Source organism: Notolepis coatsorum (assembly GCF_963971535.1).
Source record: "Notolepis coatsorum genome assembly, chromosome: 13".
In the NCBI taxonomy this organism is placed as follows: domain Eukaryota; kingdom Metazoa; phylum Chordata; class Actinopteri; order Aulopiformes; family Paralepididae; genus Notolepis; species Notolepis coatsorum.
In genome coordinates, this window is record NC_140177.1 from 63,559,500 (window position 1) to 63,583,421 (window position 23,922).

Here is a 23,922-nt window from a genome sequence, read left to right on the forward strand (position 1 = left end):
AATCTAAGTGTATTGCAGTAATCTAAGTGTAGTGCAGTAATCTAAGTGTATTGCAGTAATCTAAGTGTAGTGCAGTAATCTAAGTGTAGTGCAGTAATCTAAGTGTATTGCAGTAATCTAAGTATAGTGCAGTAATATAAGTGTAGTGCAGTAATCTAAGTATAGTGCAGTAATATAAGTGTAGTGCAGTAATCTAAGTGTAGTGCAGTAATCTAAGTGTATTGCAGTAATCTAAGTGTAGTGCAGTAATCTAAGTCTAGTGCAGTAATCTAAGTGTAGTGCAGTAGTCTAAGTGTAGTGCAGTAATCTAAGTGTAGTGCAGTAATCTAAGTGTAGTGCAGTAATCTAAGTATAGTGCAGTAATCTAAGAGTAGTGCAGTAATCTAAGTGTAGTGCAGTAATCTAAGTATAGTGCAGTAATCTAAGTATAGTGCAGTAATCTAAGTGTAGTGCAGTAATCTAAGTGTATTGCAGTAATCTAAGTATAGTGCAGTAATATAAGTGTATTGCAGTAATCTAAGTGTAGTGCAGTAATCTAAGTGTAGTGCAGTAATCGAAGTGTAGTGCAGTAATCGAAGTGTAGTGCAGTAATATAAGTGTATTGCAGTAATCTAAATGTAGTGCAGTAATCGAAGTGTAGTGCAGTAATCTAAGTGTAGTGCAGTAATATAAGTGTATTGCAGTAATCTAAGTGTATTGCAGTAATCTAAGTGTAGTGCAGTAATCTAAGTATAGTGCAGTAATCTAAGAGTAGTGCAGTAATCTAAGAGTAGTGCAGTAATCTAAGTGTAGTGCAGTAATCTAAGTGTAGTGCAGTAATCTAAGTATAGTGCAGTAATCTAAGTGTAGTGCAGTAATCTAAGAGGAGGGTATGAGTCAGACTAGATGAGGAAGAGGAGGGTATGAGTCAGACTAGATGAGGAAGAGGAGGGTATGAGTCAGACTTACAGAATGTTCTCCAGAGATCTGGGTCTGATGAAGATGGCGACGGGATGAAGCTGAGCCGCTTGGAGCCTCCGGACCGCGTTGGCCGACACGTCCAGAATACAGTGTTTCCCCTGCTGTACACAGAAATATATACATTTACACAGATATACACGTCCAGAATACAGTGTTTCCCCTGCTGTACACAGAAATATATACATTTACACAGATATACACGTCCAGAATACAGTGTTTCCCCTGATGTACACATAAATATAAATACAGTATATATAGCAGACTTCATTACTGCCTACGCCCCCTTCAGTTATCCAGCTTCAGGCTCTTCCTGAGACCTGGACAACACCAGGGAACTCAGCGCCCACAGCCTGATCTACAAACTCACTGAGAGCTGGACAACACCAGAGAACCCACAGCCTGATCTACAAACTCACTGAGCGCTGGACAACACCAGAGAACCCACAGCCTGATCTACAAACTCACTGAGCGCTGGACAACACCAGAGAACCCACAGCCTGATCTACAAACTCACTGAGCGCTGGACAACACCAGAGAACCCACAGCCTGATCTACAAACTCACTGAGCGCTGGACAACACCAGAGAACCCACAGCCTGATCTACAAACTCACTGAGCGCTGGACAACACCAGAGAACCCACAGCCTGATCTACAAACTCACTGAGCGCTGGACAACACCAGAGAACCCACAGCCTGATCTACAAACTCACTGAGAGCTGGACAACACCAGAGAACTCACAGCCTGATCTACAAACTCACTGAGCGCTGGACAACACCAGAGAACCCACAGCCTGATCTACAAACTCACTGAGCGCTGGACAACACCAGAGAACCCACAGCCTGATCTACAAACTCACTGAGCGCTGGACAACACCAGAGAACCCACAGCCTGATCTACAAACTCACTGAGCGCTGGACAACACCAGAGAACCCACAGCCTGATCTACAAACTCACTGAGAGCTGGACAACACCAGAGAACTCACAGCCTGATCTACAAACTCACTGAGAGCTGGACAACACCAGGGAACTCACAGCCTGATCTACAAACTCACTGAGAGCTGGACAACACCAGAGAACCCACAGCCTGATCTACAAACTCACTGAGCGCTGGACAACACCAGAGAACCCACAGCCTGATCTACAAACTCACTGAGAGCTGGACAACACCAGAGAACTCACAGCCTGATCTACAAACTCACTGAGCGCTGGACAACACCAGAGAACCCACAGCCTGATCTACAAACTCACTGAGAGCTGGACAACACCAGAGAACCCACAGCCTGATCTACAAACTCACTGAGAGCTGGACAACACCAGAGAACTCACAGCCTGATCTACAAACTCACTGAGAGCTGGACAACACCAGGGAACTCACAGCCTGATCTACAAACTCACTGAGCGCTGGACAACACCAGGGAACTCACAGCCTGATCTACAAACTCACTGAGCGCTGGACAACACCAGAGAACCCACAGCCTGATCTACAAACTCACTGAGAGCTGGACAACACCAGAGAACTCACAGCCTGATCTACAAACTCACTGAGCGCTGGACAACACCAGGGAACTCACAGCCTGATCTACAAACTCACTGAGAGCTGGACAACACCAGAGAACTCACAGCCTGATCTACAAACTCACTGAGCGCTGGACAACACCAGAGAACCCACAGCCTGATCTACAAACTCACTGAGAGCTGGACAACACCAGAGAACTCACAGCCTGATCTACAAACTCACTGAGCGCTGGACAACACCAGAGAACTCACAGCCTGATCTACAAACTCACTGAGCGCTGGACAACACCAGGGAACTCACAGCCTGATCTACAAACTCACTGAGCGCTGGACAACACCAGAGAACCCACAGCCTGATCTACAAACTCACTGAGAGCTGGACAACACCAGAGAACTCACAGCCTGATCTACAAACTCACTGAGCGCTGGACAACACCAGAGAACCCACAGCCTGATCTACAAACTCACTGAGAGCTGGACAACACCAGGGAACTCACAGCCTGATCTACAAACTCACTGAGCGCTGGACAACACCAGGGAACTCACAGCCTGATCTACAAACTCACTGAGAGCTGGACAACACCAGAGAACTCACAGCCTGATCTACAAACTCACTGAGCGCTGGACAACACCAGGGAACTCACAGCCTGATCTACAAACTCACTGAGCGCTGGAAAACACCAGGGAACTCACAGCCTGATCTACAAACTCACTGAGCGCTGGACAACACCAGGGAACTCACAGCCTGATCTACAAACTCACTGAGCGCTGGAAAACACCAGGGAACTCACAGCCTGATCTACAAACTCACTGAGAGCTGGACAACACCAGGGAACTCACAGCCTGATCTACAAACTCACTGAGCGCTGGACAACACCAGAGAACTCACAGCCTGATCTACAAACTCACTGAGCGCTGGACAACACCAGGGAACTCACAGCCTGATCTACAAACTCACTGAGAGCTGGAAAACACCAGGGAACTCACAGCCTGATCTACAAACTCACTGAGCGCTGGAAAACACCAGGGAACTCACAGCCTGATCTACAAACTCACTGAGAGCTGGACAACACCAGAGAACTCACAGCCTGATCTACAAACTCACTGAGAGCTGGACAACACCAGAGAACTCAGCGCCCACAGCCTGATCTACAAACTCACTGAGCGCTGGACAACAACAGAGAACTCACAGCCTGATCTACAAACTCACTGAGCGCTGGACAACACCAGAGAACTCACAGCCTGATCTACAAACTCACTGAGCGCTGGACAACACCAGAGAACTCAGCGCCCACAGCCTGATCTACAAACGTATCCACAAACTATAACTTACCACCTTCCAGGCGTGGTGGAGGCGTTGGTCTTTTGACCACTCCCCCATGGTCTACAAACTCAATACCACTTCCAGCTCTGTCTCGCTCCTCTCTCAAATACCATGCAGTATCTGTCTCTAATCCATTCAAGCTCACCATTGTTACTCTCTATCGCTCTCCAGGTCCCATTGAGAACTTCCCAGACGAGCTGGACATCCTTATTTTTTTTTAATCTTTTTCCCCCTCCTTTTTCCTCCGATTTTCTCCCATCCCAATGTTTAGTCGTTATGCCAATTCCCAATCCCCTTCCTGGTCGCTGCGCACTTACCCCCCACAGTCGGTCTGGGAGAGTGGAGGCTACCATGTGCTTCCTCCGACACACGTCCAGCCAATCAACCGCTTCTTTTCACCTGGCAGCGCGGACTCTCACTGAGAGGGTGTAACGTGTGGAAGGATCACACTATCCCCCTTAGATCCTATCCTCGCTGAGCAGGCGCCCCGACCGAACTGTAGGAGTTGCTGTTTACAACGACCCGGACCCACCCCGCCAGCTTTCCCACCCTCTAATACAGCCAATTGTATTAGTGTGAACGGCCAGCCAAGCTGGTGACAACGCCGGAGCTGTGAGCTGGATTCGAACAGGCGAATCCAGCGTCTCCGGTGTTGGTGACGAACGCAATCTCCGCTACGCCACCTGACCGCCACTGGACATCCTTCTAAGCTCTTTTCCAGAAGATGGCGCCCCCTTCCTCCTAATGGGAGACTTCAACCTGCCTGACTCATCTCAGTCAGACACAGTGGTCTCTCTCCTCAAATCTACTCTCGCCTCGACTACTGCAGTGCACTGCTAGCTGGTCTACCGACCACCACCACAAAGCCTCTTCATCTCATCCAGAACACTGCTAGCTGGTCTACAGACCACCACCACCAAGCCTCTTCAACTCATCCAGAACACTGCTAGCTGGTCTACACACCACCACCACCAAGCCTCTTCAACTCATCCAGAACACTGCTAGCTGGTCTACAGACCACCACCACCAAGCCTCTCATCCAGAACACTGCTAGCTGGTCTACAGACCACCACCACCAAGCCTCTCATCCAGAACACTGCTAGCTGGTCTACCGACCACCACCACCAAGCCTCTCATCCAGAACACTGCTAGCTGGTCTACCGACCACCACCACCAAGCCTCTCATCCAGAACACTGCTAGCTGGTCTACAGACCACCACCACCAAGCCTCTCATCCAGAACACTGCTAGCTGGTCTACAGACCACCACCACCAAGCCTCTCATCCAGAACACTGCTAGCTGGTCTACAGACCACCACCACCAAGCCTCTCATCCAGAACACTGCTACCTGGTCTACAGACCACCACCACCAAGCCTCTCATCCAGAACACTGCTAGCTGGTCTACAGACCACCACCACCAAGCCTCTCATCCAGAACACTATATATTATCAATCTTGCGTTGATCCGATAATTTCATCGCCGTGATCGCAGCGTGTGTCTGCGGTGTGTGTGTGGGGCGTGTCTCGTCGGTGGCGATCAAAGCACGGAGGGCCGGCTCCCCCCCCCCCCCTTTCATGCATCGATGATGAAACATAATACCGATAAACGTGTTTAGTGAATTGCACTAAAGCGCTGTTTGTCGGAGTTTCCTGGGATTACACAGGATCACTCTAAAACTATACTCATATTCACCACGGTATAAAACGGAAATGTATGGATGTATCTGTGTTTTGCATGTTGACCAGAAGAAACCCACTGACAATTGACGTTGTTATTAGATCCATAGCTATAATATTTAATATAGGTTTAGCACTGCAAACACCGGAATATATTCCCATTGAACAGAGCGCTGGCACACAACGGGCCAACGCCCATAGCGACCCCTGGCGCTCAAAATGTTAAAGGTGAGTGTTGGTTTAAAATCTCTACTGTACACACAGAGATTGTTTCAGACCATTTGGAAAATATTTAACTAGCATTTCTGTTAGCCTCTCATAATGTTAGCTATGTATTTAGTATGGTTAGTGGATAGCCTATCATAATGTTATCTATGTATTTAGTATGGTTAGTGGATAGCCTATCATAATGTTATCTATGTATTTAGTATGGTTAGTGGATAGCCTATCATAATGTTATCTATGTATTTAGTATGGTTAGTGGATAGCCTATCATAATGTTATCTATGTATTTAGTATGGTTAGTGGATAGCCTATCATAATGTTATCTATGTATTTAGTATGGTTAGTGGATAGCCTATCATAATGTTATCTATGTATTTAGTATGGTTAGTGGATAGCCTATCATAATGTTATCTATGTATTTAGTATGGTTAGTGGATAGCCTATCATAATGTTATCTATGTATTTAGTATGGTTAGTGGATAGCCTATCATAATGTTATCTATCATCATATAGCCTGTAAGCTGGACCCTGCCAGTACCTGGAGCTACATAACTGAAGTGTCTCTCACCTGTTCAGCCACCTGTCTGACTGACTGAACTGAAGTGTCTCTCACCTGTTCAGCCACCTGTCTGACTGATTGAACTGAAGTGTCTCTCATCTGTTCAGCCACCTGTCTGACTGACTGAACTGAAGTGTCTCTCACCTGTTCAGCCACCTGTCTGACTGACTGAACTGAAGTGTCTCTCACCTGTTCAGCCACCTGTCTGACTGACTGAACTGAAGTGTCTCTCACCTGTTCAGCCACCTGTCTGACTGACTGAACTGAAGTGTCTCTCACCTGTTCAGCCACCTGTCTGACTGACTGAACTGAAGTGTCTCTCACCTGTTCAGCCACCTGTCTGACTCACTGAACTGAAGTGTCTCTCACCTGTTCAGCCACCTGTCTGACTGACTGAACTGAGGTTCCATACAGGTGGTTGTTGTACTGGCCCGCCTCAATGAAGCGATGTGATTGGATGTCCCTTTCCATCTGTTCCCGTGATGATACAAAGTGGTAGTCCCGCCCATCCACCTCGTATTCCCTCTGGGGGCGTGTCGTATCTGGGGAGAGAGAGAGAGAGAGAGAGAGAGAGAGATAAATAGAGGGAAAGTGAGAGAGAGGGAGAAAGAGAGGCAGATAGATAAATAGAGGGAAAGTGAGAGAGAGAGAAAGAGGCAGAGAGAGAGAGAGAGAGGGAGAGAGAGAGAGAGAGAGGGAGAGAGAGAGAGAGAGAGAGAGGGAGAGACAGATATATAAATAGAGGGAAAGTGAGAGAGAGAGAGAAAGAGAGGCAGATATATAAATAGAGGGAAAGTGAGAGAGAGAAAGAGAGGCAGAGAGATAAATAGAGGGAAAGTGAGAGAGATGGAGAGATACAGTATAGAGGGAACGTGAGAGAGGGAGAGATATAAATAGAGGGAAAGTGAGAGAGATGGAGGGAAAGTGAGAGAGAGAAAGAGAGGCAGAGAGATAAATAGAGGGAAAGTGAGAGAGAGGGAGAGATACAGTATTTTGTGGGGCGGCGTGGCTCAGGGGTAGAGCGGGTCGTCCAATGATCAAAGGGTTGGTGGTTCGAATCCCGTGCAAGCCCATGTCCATCCCACTGCCGTTGTGTCCTTGGGCAAGACACTTAACCTACTTGCCTCGTATGAATGTGTATGCATGTGAATGAATGTTGGTGGTGGTCGGAGGGGCCGTAGGCGATGATTATTCGCCACGCTTCCGTGAGTCTGCCTCAGGGCAGCTCTGGCTGCAATTGTAGCTTACCACCACCGGTATGACTGTGTATGAACGAATAATGGACTCTGTAAGCGCTCTGGGGTCTCTGGGGTGTCATGAAGAGCGCTATATAAATCCAATCCATTATTATTATTATTATTATTATTATAGAGGGAACGTGAGAGATGGAGAGATATAAATAGAGGGAAAGTGAGAGAGATGGAGGGAAAGTGAGAGAGAGAAAGAGAGGCAGAGAGATAAATAGAGGGAAAGTGAGAGATGGAGGGAAAGTGAGAGAGAGAAAGAGAGGCAGAGAGATAAATAGAGGGAATGAGAGAGAGAGGGAGAGATATAAATATAGGGAAAGTGAGAGAGAGGGGGAGATATAAATAGAGGGAAAGTGAGAGAGGCGGAGATATAAATAGAGGGAGAGCAAGAGAGAGAGAAAGAGAAATAAAATAAAATAAAAAATTGTTAAATTACTGAACTAATCATCTAATTATTGTCTTAAAATAGTCATTATCCCTAAGGAGCTGCTCATCAAGCTGGTTGTAGATCTGTTACACAGGAGCTGAACAGTTTAGATACTAATCTGTTACACAGGATCTGAACAGTTTAGTTAATAATCTGTTACACAGGAGCTGAACAGTTTAGATAATAATCTGTTACAGGATCTAAACAGTTTAGTTAATAATCTGTTACAGGATCTGAACAGTTTAGTTAATAATCTGTTACACAGGATCTGAACAGTTTAGTTAATAATCTGTTACAGGATCTGAACAGTTTAGTTAATAATCTGTTACACAGGAGCTGAACAGGTTAGTTAATAATCTGTTACACAGGAGTTGAACAGTTTAGATAATAATCTGTTACACAGGATCTGAACAGTTTAGTTAATAATCTGTTACACAGGAGTTGAACAGTTTAGATAATAATCTGTTACACAGGATCTGAACAGTTTAGTTAATAATCTGTTACACAGGAGCTGAACAGTTTAGTTAATAATCTGTTACACAGGATCTGAACAGTTTAGTTAATAATCTGTTACACAGGAGCTGAACAGTTTAGTTAATAATCTGTTACACAGGAGCTGAACAGTTTAGTTAATAATCTGTTACACAGGAGCTGAACAGTTTAGATAATAATCTGTTACAGGATCTGAACAGGTTAGTTAATAATCTGTTACACAGGATCTGAACAGTTTAGATAATAATCTGTTACAGAATCTGAACAGTTTGGTTAATAATCTGTTACACAGGAGCTGAACAGTTTAGTTAATAATCTGTTACACAGGAGCTGAACAGTTTAGTTAATAATCTGTTACACAGGAGCTGAACAGTTTAGTTAATAATCTGTTACACAGGAGCTGAACAGTTTAGATAATAATCTGTTACAGGATCTGAACAGGTTAGTTAATAATCTGTTACACAGGATCTGAACAGTTTAGATAACAATCTGTTACAGAATCTGAACAGTTTGGTTAATAATCTGTTACACAGGAGCTGAACAGTTTAGTTAATAATCTGTTACACAGGAGCTGAACAGTTTAGTTAATAATCTGTTACACAGGAGCTGAACAGTTTAGTTAATAATCTGATACAGGAGCTGAACAGTTTAGTTAATAATCTGTTACACAGGAGCTGAACAGTTTAGTTAATAATCTGTTACACAGGAGCTGAACAGTTTAGATAATAATCTGTTACAGGATCTGAACAGTTTAGTTAATAATCTGTTACAGGATCTGAACAGTTTAGTTAATAATCTGTTACACAGGATCTGAACAGTTTAGTTAATAATCTGTTACAGGAGTTTAACAGTTTAGTTAATAATCTGTTACAGAGGAGCTGAACAGGTTCGTTAATAATCTGTTACACAGGAGCTGAACAGTGTAGTTAATAATCTGTTACAGGATCTGAACAGTTTAGATAATAATCTGTTACACAGGATCTGAACAGTTTAGTTAATAATCTGTTACACAGGATCTGAACAGTTTAGTTAATAATCTGTTACAGGATCTGAATAGGTTAGTTAATAATCTGTTACACAGGAGCTGAACAGTTTAGATAATAATCTGTTACACAGGAGCTGAACAGTTTAGTTAATAATCTGTTACACAGGATCTGAACAGTTTAGATAATAATCTGTTACACAGGATCTGAACAGTTTAGATAATAATCTGTTACAGGAGCTGAACAGTTTAGTTAATAATCTGTTACAGGATCTGAACAGTTTAGTTAATAATCTGTTACAGGATCTGAACAGGTTAGTTAATAATCTGTTACACAGGATCTGAACAGTTTAGTTAATAATCTGTTACACAGGATCTGAACAGTTTAGTTAATAATCTGTTACAGGATCTGAACAGTTTAGTTAATAATCTGTTACAGGATCTGAACAGTTTAGATAATAATCTGTTACAGGAGCTGAACAGTTTAGTTAATAATCTGTTACACGGGATCTGAACAGTTTAGTTAATAATCTGTTACAGGACCTGAACAGTTTAGTTAATAATCTGTTACACAGGAGCTGAACAGTTTAGTTAATAATCTGTTACAGGATCTGAACAGTTTAGTTAATAATCTGTTACAGGATCTGAACAGTTTAGATAATAATCTGTTACAGGAGCTGAACAGTTTAGTTAATAATCTGTTACACGGGAGCTGAACAGTTTAGTTAATAATCTGTTACAGGACCTGAACAGTTTAGTTAATAATCTGTTACACAGGAGCTGAACAGTTTAGTTAATAATCTGTTACAGGATCTGAACAGTTTAGTTAATAATCTGTTACAGGATCTGAACAGTTTAGATAATAATCTGTTACAGGAGCTGAACAGGTTAGTTAATAATCTGTTACACAGGAGCTGAACAGTTTAGTTAATAATCTGTTACAGGATCTGAACAGTTTAGTTAATAATCTGTTACAGGATCTGAACAGTTTAGTTAATACTCTGTTACAGGATCTGAACAGTTTAGTTAATAATCTGTTACACAGGAGTTGAACAGTTTAGATAATAATCTGTTACAGGATCTGAACAGTTTAGATAATAATCTGTTACAGGATCTGAACAGTTTAGATAATAATCTGTTACACAGGAGCTGAACAGGTTAGTTAATAATCTGTTACACAGGATCTGAACAGGTTAGTTAATAATCTGTTACACAGGAGCTGAACAGTTTAGATAATAATCTGTTACAGGATCTGAACAGTTTAGATAATAATCTGTTACAGGATCTGAACAGTTTAGATAATAATCTGTTACAGGATCTGAACAGTTTAGTTAATAATATGTTACAGGAGCTGAACAGGTTAGTTAATAATCTGTTACACAGGAGCTGAACAGTTTAGTTAATCATCTGTTACAGGATCTGAACAGTTTAGTTAATAATCTGTTACATGATCTGAACAGTTTAGATAATAATCTGTTACAGGAGCTGAACAGTTTAGTTAATAATCTGTTACACGGGAGCTGAACAGTTTAGTTAATAATCTGTTACAGGAGCTGAACAGTTTAGTTAATAATCTGTTACACAGGAGCTGAACAGTTTAGTTAATAATCTGTTACAGGATCTGAACAGTTTAGTTAATAATCTGTTACAGGATCTGAACAGTTTAGTTAATAATCTGTTACAGGAGCTGAACAGTTAGGTTAATAATCTGTTACACAGGATCTGAACAGTTTAGATAATAATCTGTTACAGGAGCTGAACAGGTTAGTTAATAATCTGTTACACAGGATCTGAACAGTTTAGTTAATAATCTGTTACAGGATCTGAACAGTTTAGATAATAATCTGTTACACAGGATCTGAACAGTTTAGTTAATAATCTGTTACACAGGATCTGAACAGTTTAGTTAATAATCTGTTACAGGATCTGAACAGTTTAGTTAATAATCTGTTACAGGATCTGAACAGTTTAGATAATAATCTGTTACAGGAGCTGAACAGTTTAGTTAATAATCTGTTACACAGGAGCTGAACAGTTTAGTTAATAATCTGTTACAGGATCTGAACAGTTTAGTTAATAATCTGTTACACAGGAGCTGAACAGTTTAGTTAATAATCTGTTACAGGATCTGAACAGTTTAATTAATAATCTGTTACAGGATCTGAACAGTTTAGTTAATAATCTGTTACAGGAGCTGAACAGTTAGGTTAATAATCTGTTACACAGGATCTCAACAGTTTAGATAATAATCTGTTACAGGAGCTGAACAGGTTAGTTAATAATCTGTTACACATGATCTGAACAGTTTAGTTAATAATCTGTTACAGGATCTGAACAGTTTAGATAATAATCTGTTACACAGGATCTGAACAGTTTAGTTAATAATCTGTTACACAGGAGCTGAACAGTTTAGTTAATAATCTGTTACACAGGAGCTGAACAGTTTAGTTAATAATCTGTTACAGGATCTGAACAGTTTAGTTAATAATCTGTTACAGGATCTGAACAGTTTAGTTAATAATCTGTTACAGGATCTGAACAGTTTAGTTAATAATCTGATACACAGGAGCTGAACAGTTTAGTTAATAATCTGTTACACAGGAGCTGAACAGTTTAGTTAATAATCTGTTACACAGGAGCTGAACAGTTTAGTTAATAATCTGTTACAGGATCTGAACAGTTTAGTTAATAATCTGTTACAGGATCTGAACAGTTTAGTTAATAATCTGTTACAGGATCTGAACAGTTTAGTTAATAATCTGTTACACAGGAGCTGAACAGTTTAGATAATAATCTGTTACAGGATCTGAACAGTTTAGATAATAATCTGTTACAGGATCTGAACAGTTTAGATAATAATCTGTTACACAGGAGCTGAACAGGTTAGTTAATAATCTGTTACACAGGATCTGAACAGGTTAGTTAATAATCTGTTACACAGGAGCTGAACAGTTTAGATAATAATCTGTTACAGGATCTGAACAGTTTAGATAATAATCTGTTACAGGATCTGAACAGTTTAGATAATAATCTGTTACAGGATCTGAACAGTTTAGTTAATAATATGTTACAGGAGCTGAACAGGTTAGTTAATAATCTGTTACACAGGAGCTGAACAGTTTAGTTAATCATCTGTTACAGGATCTGAACAGTTTAGTTAATAATCTGTTACAGGATCTGAACAGTTTAGATAATAATCTGTTACAGGAGCTGAACAGTTTAGTTAATAATCTGTTACACGGGAGCTGAACAGTTTAGTTAATAATCTGTTACAGGAGCTGAACAGTTTAGTTAATAATCTGTTACACAGGAGCTGAACAGTTTAGTTAATAATCTGTTACAGGATCTGAACAGTTTAGTTAATAATCTGTTACAGGATCTGAACAGTTTAGTTAATAATCTGTTACAGGAGCTGAACAGTTAGGTTAATAATCTGTTACACAGGATCTGAACAGTTTAGATAATAATCTGTTACAGGAGCTGAACAGGTTAGTTAATAATCTGTTACACAGGATCTGAACAGTTTAGTTAATAATCTGTTACAGGATCTGAACAGTTTAGATAATAATCTGTTACACAGGATCTGAACAGTTTAGTTAATAATCTGTTACACAGGATCTGAACAGTTTAGTTAATAATCTGTTACAGGATCTGAACAGTTTAGTTAATAATCTGTTACAGGATCTGAACAGTTTAGATAATAATCTGTTACAGGAGCTGAACAGTTTAGTTAATAATCTGTTACACAGGAGCTGAACAGTTTAGTTAATAATCTGTTACAGGATCTGAACAGTTTAGTTAATAATCTGTTACACAGGAGCTGAACAGTTTAGTTAATAATCTGTTACAGGATCTGAACAGTTTAATTAATAATCTGTTACAGGATCTGAACAGTTTAGTTAATAATCTGTTACAGGAGCTGAACAGTTAGGTTAATAATCTGTTACACAGGATCTCAACAGTTTAGATAATAATCTGTTACAGGAGCTGAACAGGTTAGTTAATAATCTGTTACACATGATCTGAACAGTTTAGTTAATAATCTGTTACAGGATCTGAACAGTTTAGATAATAATCTGTTACACAGGATCTGAACAGTTTAGTTAATAATCTGTTACACAGGAGCTGAACAGTTTAGTTAATAATCTGTTACACAGGAGCTGAACAGTTTAGTTAATAATCTGTTACAGGATCTGAACAGTTTAGTTAATAATCTGTTACAGGATCTGAACAGTTTAGTTAATAATCTGTTACAGGATCTGAACAGTTTAGTTAATAATCTGATACACAGGAGCTGAACAGTTTAGTTAATAATCTGTTACACAGGAGCTGAACAGTTTAGTTAATAATCTGTTACACAGGAGCTGAACAGTTTAGTTAATAATCTGTTACAGGATCTGAACAGTTTAGTTAATAATCTGTTACAGGATCTGAACAGTTTAGTTAATAATCTGTTACAGGATCTGAACAGTTTAGTTAATAATCTGTTACACAGGAGCTGAACAGTTTAGATAATAATCTGTTACAGGATCTGAACAGTTTAGATAATAATCTGTTACAGGATCTGAACAGTTTAGATAATAATCTGTTACACAGGAGCTGAACAGGTTAGTTAATAATCTGTTACACAGGATCTGAACAGGTTAGTTAATAATCTGTTACACAGGAGCTGAACAGTTTAGATAATAATCTGTTACAGGATCTGAACAGTTTAGATAATAATCTGTTACAGGATCTGAACAGTTTAGATAATAATCTGTTACAGGATCTGAACAGTTTAGTTAATAATATGTTACAGGAGCTGAACAGGTTAGTTAATAATCTGTTACACAGGAGCTGAACAGTTTAGTTAATCATCTGTTACAGGATCTGAACAGTTTAGTTAATAATCTGTTACAGGATCTGAACAGTTTAGATAATAATCTGTTACAGGAGCTGAACAGTTTAGTTAATAATCTGTTACACGGGAGCTGAACAGTTTAGTTAATAATCTGTTACAGGAGCTGAACAGTTTAGTTAATAATCTGTTACACAGGAGCTGAACAGTTTAGTTAATAATCTGTTACAGGATCTGAACAGTTTAGTTAATAATCTGTTACAGGATCTGAACAGTTTAGTTAATAATCTGTTACAGGAGCTGAACAGTTAGGTTAATAATCTGTTACACAGGATCTGAACAGTTTAGATAATAATCTGTTACAGGAGCTGAACAGGTTAGTTAATAATCTGTTACACAGGATCTGAACAGTTTAGTTAATAATCTGTTACAGGATCTGAACAGTTTAGATAATAATCTGTTACACAGGATCTGAACAGTTTAGTTAATAATCTGTTACACAGGATCTGAACAGTTTAGTTAATAATCTGTTACAGGATCTGAATAGGTTAGTTAATAATCTGTTACACAGGAGCTGAACAGTTTAGTTAATAATCTGTTACAGGATCTGAACAGTTTAGTTAATAATCTGTTACAGGATCTGAACAGTTTAGTTAATAATCTGTTACAGGAGCTGAACAGTTAGGTTAATAATCTGTTACACAGGATCTGAACAGTTTAGATAATAATCTGTTACAGGAGCTGAACAGGTTAGTTAATAATCTGTTACACAGGATCTGAACAGTTTAGTTAATAATCTGTTACAGGATCTGAACAGTTTAGATAATAATCTGTTACACAGGATCTGAACAGTTTAGTTAATAATCTGTTACACAGGATCTGAACAGTTTAGTTAATAATCTGTTACAGGATCTGAACAGTTTAGTTAATAATCTGTTACAGGATCTGAACAGTTTAGATAATAATCTGTTACAGGAGCTGAACAGTTTAGTTAATAATCTGTTACACGGGAGCTGAACAGTTTAGTTAATAATCTGTTACAGGATCTGAACAGTTTAGTTAATAATCTGTTACACAGGAGCTGAACAGTTTAGTTAATAATCTGTTACAGGATCTGAACAGTTTAGTTAATAATCTGTTACAGGATCTGAACAGTTTAGTTAATAATCTGTTACAGGAGCTGAACAGTTAGGTTAATAATCTGTTACACAGGATCTCAACAGTTTAGATAATAATCTGTTACAGGAGCTGAACAGGTTAGTTAATAATCTGTTACACATGATCTGAACAGTTTAGTTAATAATCTGTTACAGGATCTGAACAGTTTAGATAATAATCTGTTACACAGGATCTGAACAGTTTAGTTAATAATCTGTTACACAGGAGCTGAACAGTTTAGTTAATAATCTGTTACACAGGAGCTGAACAGTTTAGTTAATAATCTGTTACAGGATCTGAACAGTTTAGTTAATAATCTGTTACAGGATCTGAACAGTTTAGTTAATAATCTGTTACAGGATCTGAACAGTTTAGTTAATAATCTGATACACAGGAGCTGAACAGTTTAGTTAATAATCTGTTACACAGGAGCTGAACAGTTTAGTTAATAATCTGTTACACAGGAGCTGAACAGTTTAGTTAATAATCTGTTACAGGATCTGAACAGTTTAGTTAATAATCTGTTACAGGATCTGAACAGTTTAGTTAATAATCTGTTACAGGATCTGAACAGTTTAGTTAATAATCTGTTACACAGGAGCTGAACAGTTTAGATAATAATCTGTTACAGGATCTGAACAGTTTATATAATAATCTGTTACAGGATCTGAACAGTTTAGATAATAATATGTTACACAGGAGCTGAACAGGTTAGTTAATAATCTGTTACACAGGATCTGAACAGGTTAGTTAATAATCTGTTACACAGGAGCTGAACAGTTTAGATAATAATCTGTTACAGGATCTGAACAGTTTAGATAATAATCTGTTACAGGATCTGAACAGTTTAGATAATAATCTGTTACAGGATCTGAACAGTTTAGTTAATAATATGTTACAGGAGCTGAACAGGTTAGTTAATAATCTGTTACAGGATCTGAACAGTTTAGTTAATAATCTGTTACACAGGAGCTGAACAGTTTAGTTAATAATCTGTTACAGGATCTGAACAGTTTAATTAATAATCTGTTACAGGATCTGAACAGTTTAGTTAATAATCTGTTACAGGAGCTGAACAGTTAGGTTAATAATCTGTTACACAGGATCTCAACAGTTTAGATAATAATCTGTTACAGGAGCTGAACAGGTTAGTTAATAATCTGTTACACATGATCTGAACAGTTTAGTTAATAATCTGTTACAGGATCTGAACAGTTTAGATAATAATCTGTTACACAGGATCTGAACAGTTTAGTTAATAATCTGTTACACAGGAGCTGAACAGTTTAGTTAATAATCTGTTACACAGGAGCTGAACAGTTTAGTTAATAATCTGTTACAGGATCTGAACAGTTTAGTTAATAATCTGTTACAGGATCTGAACAGTTTAGTTAATAATCTGTTACAGGATCTGAACAGTTTAGTTAATAATCTGATACACAGGAGCTGAACAGTTTAGTTAATAATCTGTTACACAGGAGCTGAACAGTTTAGTTAATAATCTGTTACACAGGAGCTGAACAGTTTAGTTAATAATCTGTTACAGGATCTGAACAGTTTAGTTAATAATCTGTTACAGGATCTGAACAGTTTAGTTAATAATCTGTTACAGGATCTGAACAGTTTAGTTAATAATCTGTTACACAGGAGCTGAACAGTTTAGATAATAATCTGTTACAGGATCTGAACAGTTTAAATAATAATCTGTTACAGGATCTGAACAGTTTAGATAATAATCTGTTACACAGGAGCTGAACAGGTTAGTTAATAATCTGTTACACAGGATCTGAACAGGTTAGTTAATAATCTGTTACACAGGAGCTGAACAGTTTAGATAATAATCTGTTACAGGATCTGAACAGTTTAGATAATAATCTGTTACAGGATCTGAACAGTTTAGATAATAATCTGTTACAGGATCTGAACAGTTTAGTTAATAATATGTTACAGGAGCTGAACAGGTTAGTTAATAATCTGTTACACAGGAGCTGAACAGTTTAGTTAATCATCTGTTACAGGATCTGAACAGTTTAGTTAATAATCTGTTACAGGATCTGAACAGTTTAGATAATAATCTGTTACAGGAGCTGAACAGTTTAGTTAATAATCTGTTACACGGGAGCTGAACAGTTTAGTTAATAATCTGTTACAGGAGCTGAACAGTTTAGTTAATAATCTGTTACACAGGAGCTGAACAGTTTAGTTAATAATCTGTTACAGGATCTGAACAGTTTAGTTAATAATCTGTTACAGGATCTGAACAGTTTAGTTAATAATCTGTTACAGGAGCTGAACAGTTAGGTTAATAATCTGTTACACAGGATCTGAACAGTTTAGATAATAATCTGTTACAGGAGCTGAACAGGTTAGTTAATAATCTGTTACACAGGATCTGAACAGTTTAGTTAATAATCTGTTACAGGATCTGAACAGTTTAGATAATAATCTGTTACACAGGATCTGAACAGTTTAGTTAATAATCTGTTACACAGGATCTGAACAGTTTAGTTAATAATCTGTTACAGGATCTGAATAGGTTAGTTAATAATCTGTTACACAGGAGCTGAACAGTTTAGTTAATAATCTGTTACAGGATCTGAACAGTTTAGTTAATAATCTGTTACAGGATCTGAACAGTTTAGTTAATAATCTGTTACAGGAGCTGAACAGTTAGGTTAATAATCTGTTACACAGGATCTGAACAGTTTAGATAATAATCTGTTACAGGAGCTGAACAGGTTAGTTAATAATCTGTTACACAGGATCTGAACAGTTTAGTTAATAATCTGTTACAGGATCTGAACAGTTTAGATAATAATCTGTTACACAGGATCTAAACAGTTTAGTTAATAATCTGTTACACAGGATCTGAACAGTTTAGTTAATAATCTGTTACAGGATCTGAACAGTTTAGTTAATAATCTGTTACAGGATCTGAACAGTTTAGATAATAATCTGTTACAGGAGCTGAACAGTTTAGTTAATAATCTGTTACACGGGAGCTGAACAGTTTAGTTAATAATCTGTTACAGGATCTGAACAGTTTAGTTAATAATCTGTTACACAGGAGCTGAACAGTTTAGTTAATAATCTGTTACAGGATCTGAACAGTTTAGTTAATAATCTGTTACAGGATCTGAACAGTTTAGTTAATAATCTGTTACAGGAGCTGAACAGTTAGGTTAATAATCTGTTACACAGGATCTCAACAGTTTAGATAATAATCTGTTACAGGAGCTGAACAGGTTAGTTAATAATCTGTTACACATGATCTGAACAGTTTAGTTAATAATCTGTTACAGGATCTGAACAGTTTAGATAATAATCTGTTACACATGATCTGAACAGTTTAGTTAATAATCTGTTACACAGGAGCTGAACAGTTTAGTTAATAATCTGTTACACAGGAGCTGAACAGTTTAGTTAATAATCTGTTACAGGATCTGAACAGTTTAGTTAATAATCTGTTACAGGATCTGAACAGTTTAGTTAATAATCTGTTACAGGATCTGAACAGTTTAGTTAATAATCTGATACACAGGAGCTGAACAGTTTAGTTAATAATCTGTTACACAGGAGCTGAACAGTTTAGTTAATAATCTGTTACACAGGAGCTGAACAGTTTAGTTAATAATCTGTTACAGGATCTGAACAGTTTAGTTAATAATCTGTTACAGGATCTGAACAGTTTAGTTAATAATCTGTTACAGGATCTGAACAGTTTAGTTAATAATCTGTTACACAGGAGCTGAACAGTTTAGATAATAATCTGTTACAGGATCTGAACAGTTTATATAATAATCTGTTACAGGATCTGAACAGTTTAGATAATAATATGTTACACAGGAGCTGAACAGGTTAGTTAATAATCTGTTACACAGGATCTGAACAGGTTAGTTAATAATCTGTTACACAGGAGCTGAACAGTTTAGATAATAATCTGTTACAGGATCTGAACAGTTTAGATAATAATCTGTTACAGGATCTGAACAGTTTAGATAATAATCTGTTACAGGATCTGAACAGTTTAGTTAATAATATGTTACAGGAGCTGAACAGGTTAGTTAATAATCTGTTACACAGGAGCTGAACAGTTTAGTTAATCATCTGTTACAGGATCTGAACAGTTTAGTTAATAATCTGTTACAGGATCTGAACAGTTTAGATAATAATCTGTTACAGGAGCTGAACAGTTTAGTTAATAATCTGTTACACGGGAGCTGAACAGTTGAGTTAATAATCTGTTACAGGAGCTGAACAGTTTAGTTAATAATCTGTTACACAGGAGCTGAACAGTTTAGTTAATAATCTGTTACAGGATCTGAACAGTTTAGTTAATAATCTGTTACAGGATCTGAACAGTTTAGTTAATAATCTGTTACAGGAGCTGAACAGTTAGGTTAATAATCTGTTACACAGGATCTGAACAGTTTAGATAATAATCTGTTACAGGAGCTGAACAGGTTAGTTAATAATCTGTTACACAGGATCTGAACAGTTTAGTTAATAATCTGTTACAGGATCTGAACAGTTTAGATAATAATCTGTTACACAGGATCTGAACAGTTTAGTTAATAATCTGTTACACAGGAGCTGAACAGTTTAGTTAATAATCTGTTACACAGGAGCTGAACAGTTTAGTTAATAATCTGTTACAGGATCTGAACAGTTTAGTTAATAATCTGTTACAGGATCTGAACAGTTTAGTTAATAATCTGTTACAGGATCTGAACAGTTTAGTTAATAATCTGTTACACAGGAGCTGAACAGTTTAGTTAATAATCTGTTACACAGGAGCTGAACAGTTTAGTTAATAATCTGTTACACAGGAGCTGAACAGTTTAGTTAATAATCTGTTACAGGATCTGAACAGTTTAGTTAATAATCTGTTACAGGATCTGAACAGTTTAGTTAATAATCTGTTACAGGATCTGAACAGTTTAGTTAATAATCTGTTACACAGGAGCTGAACAGTTTAGATAATAATCTGTTACAGGATCTGAACAGTTTAGATAATAATCTGTTACAGGATCTGAACAGTTTAGATAATAATCTGTTACACAGGAGCTGAACAGGTTAGTTAATAATCTGTTACACAGGATCTGAACAGGTTAGTTAATAATCTGTTACACAGGAGCTGAACAGTTTAGATAATAATCTGTTACAGGATCTGAACAGTTTAGATAATAATCTGTTACAGGATCTGAACAGTTTAGATAATAATCTGTTACAGGATCTGAACAGTTTAGTTAATAATATGTTACAGGAGCTGAACAGGTTAGTTAATAATCTGTTACACAGGAGCTGAACAGTTTAGTTAATCATCTGTTACAGGATCTGAACAGTTTAGTTAATAATCTGTTACAGGATCTGAACAGTTTATTTAATAATCTGTTACACAGGATCTGAACAGTTTAGTTAATAATCTGTTACAGGAGCTGAACAGGTTAGTTAATAATCTGTTACATAGGATCTGAACAGTTTAGTTAATAATCTGTTACACAGGATCTGAACAGTTTAGTTAATAATCTGTTACACAGGAGCTGAACAGTTTAGTTAATAATCTGTTACAAAGGATCTGCACAGTTTAGTTAATAATCTGTTACACAGGATCTGAACAGTTTAGTTAATAATCTGTTACACAGGATCTGAAGTTTAGTTAATAATCTGTTACACAGGATCTGAACAGTTTAGATAATAATCTGTTACAGGATCTGAACAGTTTAGTTAATAATCTGTTACACAGGATCTGAACAGTTTAGTTAATAATCTGTTACACAGGATCTGAACAGTTTAGTTAATAATCTGTTACACAGGATCTGAACAGTTTAGTTAATAATCTGTTACACAGGATCTGAACAGTTTAGTTAATAATCTGTTACACAGGAGCTGAACAGTTTAGTTAATAATCTGTTACACAGGAGCTGAACAGTTTAGTTGATAATCTGTTACAGGAGCTGAACAGGTTAGTTAATAATCTGTTACACAGGATCTGAACAGTTTAGTTAATAATCTGTTACACAGGAGCTGAACAGTTTAGTTAATAATCTGTTACACAGGAGCTGAACAGTTTAGTTAATAATCTGTTACACAGGATCTGAACAGTTTAGTTAATAATCTGTTACAGGAGCTGAACAGGTTAGTTAATAATCTGTTACACAGGATCTGAACAGTTTAGTTAATAATCTGTTACACAGGATCTGAACAGTTTAGATAATAATCTGTTACACAGGAATTTAACAGTTTAGTTAATAATTTGTTACACAGGATCTGAACAGTTTAGTAAATAATCTGTTACACAGGAGCTGAACAGTTTAGATAATAATCTGTTACACAGGAGTTTAACAGTTTAGTTAATAATTTGTTACACAGGATCTGAACAGTTTAGTAAATAATCTGTTACACAGGAGCTGAACAGTTTAGATAATAATCTGTTACACAGGAGTTTAACAGTTTAGTTAATAATCTGTTACACAGGATCTGAACAGTTTAGTTAATAATCTGTTACACAGGATCTGAACAGTTTAGTTAATAATCTGTTACATGATCTGAACAGTTTAGTTAATAATCTGTTACACAGGATCTGAACAGTTTAGTTAATAATCTCTTACAGGATCTGAACAGTTTAGTTAATAATCTGTTACAGGATCTGAACAGTTTAGTTAATAATCTGTTACAGGATCTGAACAGTTTAGTTAATAATCTGTTACACAGGATCTGAACAGTTTAGTTAATAATCTGTTACACAGGAGCTGAACAGTTTAGTTAATAATCTGTTACAGGAGCTGAACAGTTTAGTTAATAATCTGTTACACAGTATCTGAACAGTTTAGTTAATAATCTGTTACAGGATCTGAACAGTTTAGTTAATAATCTGTTACAGGATCTGAACAGTTTAGTTAATAATCTGTTACAGGATCTGAACAGTTTAGTTAATAATCTGTTACACAGGATCTGAACAGTTTAGTTAATAATCTGTTACACAGGATCTGAACAGTTTAGTTAATAATCTGTTACAGGAGCTGAACAGTTTAGTTAATAATCTGTTACACAGGATCTGAACAGTTTAGTTAATAATCTGTTACATGATCTGAACAGTTTAGTTAATAATCTGTTACACAGGATCTGAACAGTTTAGTTAATAATCTGTTACACAGGATCTGAACAGTTTAGTTAATAATCTGTTACACAGGCTCTGAACAGTTTAGTTAATAATCTGTTACACAGGATCTGAACAGTTTAGTTAATAATCTGTTACACAGGAGCTGAACAGTTTAGTTAATAATCTGTTACAGGATCTGAACAGTTTAGTTAATAATCTGTTACACAGGAGCTGAACAGGTTAGTTAATAATCTGTTACAGGAGCTGAACAGTTTAGTTAATAATCTGTTACAGGACCTGAACAGGTTAGATAATAAATGTGCATTTTCAAAGAATAAACTTGGGCACAAAAATGCGTGACGTTTGACATTTTTTATATGTCTACATTTGTATACACATGTGTATGTGAGTTGATATTATATATCAGTATGTTCTGTATCGTATCGCTCTCGCTCGGCATCGCTCTCTGCACTATCTCGCATACGTGCACGCGCACTGAATAAAGACCACAATGTACCTTTAATCCCAATATTCGTCTGACCACACCCCTATCAGCTTACCCATATAAGCAGGGGTGGGGCCACCCACTCTCCTCCTTCTCGCTTTCACCACAAGGAAGAAGTGCCTCGGTAGATCCCCACACTTGACACCATGATGGAAGAAAGGTTTAGGAGCAGCTTTGGGAAACAAGGATACGTTGACATCATATCTTTATTTTCTCTCTCACTATTTTCGAGAAAATACGGCGATATTGTCTTCGTACTGGAGTGTCTGGAAGATGATGATCATTCTAAAAACCCTCCACCGGTTTTCGTATTGGGAGCACGCCGCTGCATGCTTCTCAACTGCAGTTCCTTGCTGTGTTTGTTGGGGTGAAACCTGTCTGGCCACAGCTGAACTGTCGGACATGCCGCTGTTGTGAGAAGCGGTGCGTTCCAGGTTGGGTGAGTAGTGTTTGCTGGCGGGCTCCACTTGTCTGTTAGTGCTATGGGGGCTACTTGACAAAGTTTATGGAAACCGGCCCCAGGCTAGGGTCCTTTGTTCAGCCACCTAGGCGACAGAAGGCCTTGGTCTGAAGACCATTATAGTTTTAACTAGTGGGCCGCGACCATTGACACTGGTGATCCCTGTGTGTTCTGGACGAGTGGATTCTCTCTGTCACCGTGTTAAGGCCCCATCTTTCATATCCAAATGAGAGTATTCCTTCACGAGGGGATATGTGCATGTAATGTGCGATAGCGGCAGATTCATGTTCAAAGTCAGCTACACAGGCCAGTTGGTACTGTGCTGATTCCGTCGGATGTGGTAAAGTCACCGTTGTGAAGCGGTGTTGACATCTTGTTTTCTCTTTTCTCTTAAAAAGTGAGGAGAGGTTCAGAACGGCGGCCTGTCTGGGTGAGTGTTATGTCATTGTTT

General features: G+C 37.9%; 1 protein-coding gene across 1 annotated transcript in view; it reads right to left on the minus strand.

Annotated features, from left to right (window-relative positions):
* Positions 1-23,922, minus strand: part of LOC311239379 (disks large homolog 4-like) — a gene marked incomplete at both ends in the record, with an annotated part of 140,812 nt that overhangs the window by 2,681 nt on the left and 114,209 nt on the right. The window contains 2 exons of the mRNA XM_084327686.1: positions 949-1,061; positions 6,631-6,803. Coding sequence (XP_084183812.1) covers positions 949-1,061; positions 6,631-6,803 — 286 coding nt within the window. The remainder of the gene's footprint in view (positions 1-948; positions 1,062-6,630; positions 6,804-23,922) is intronic.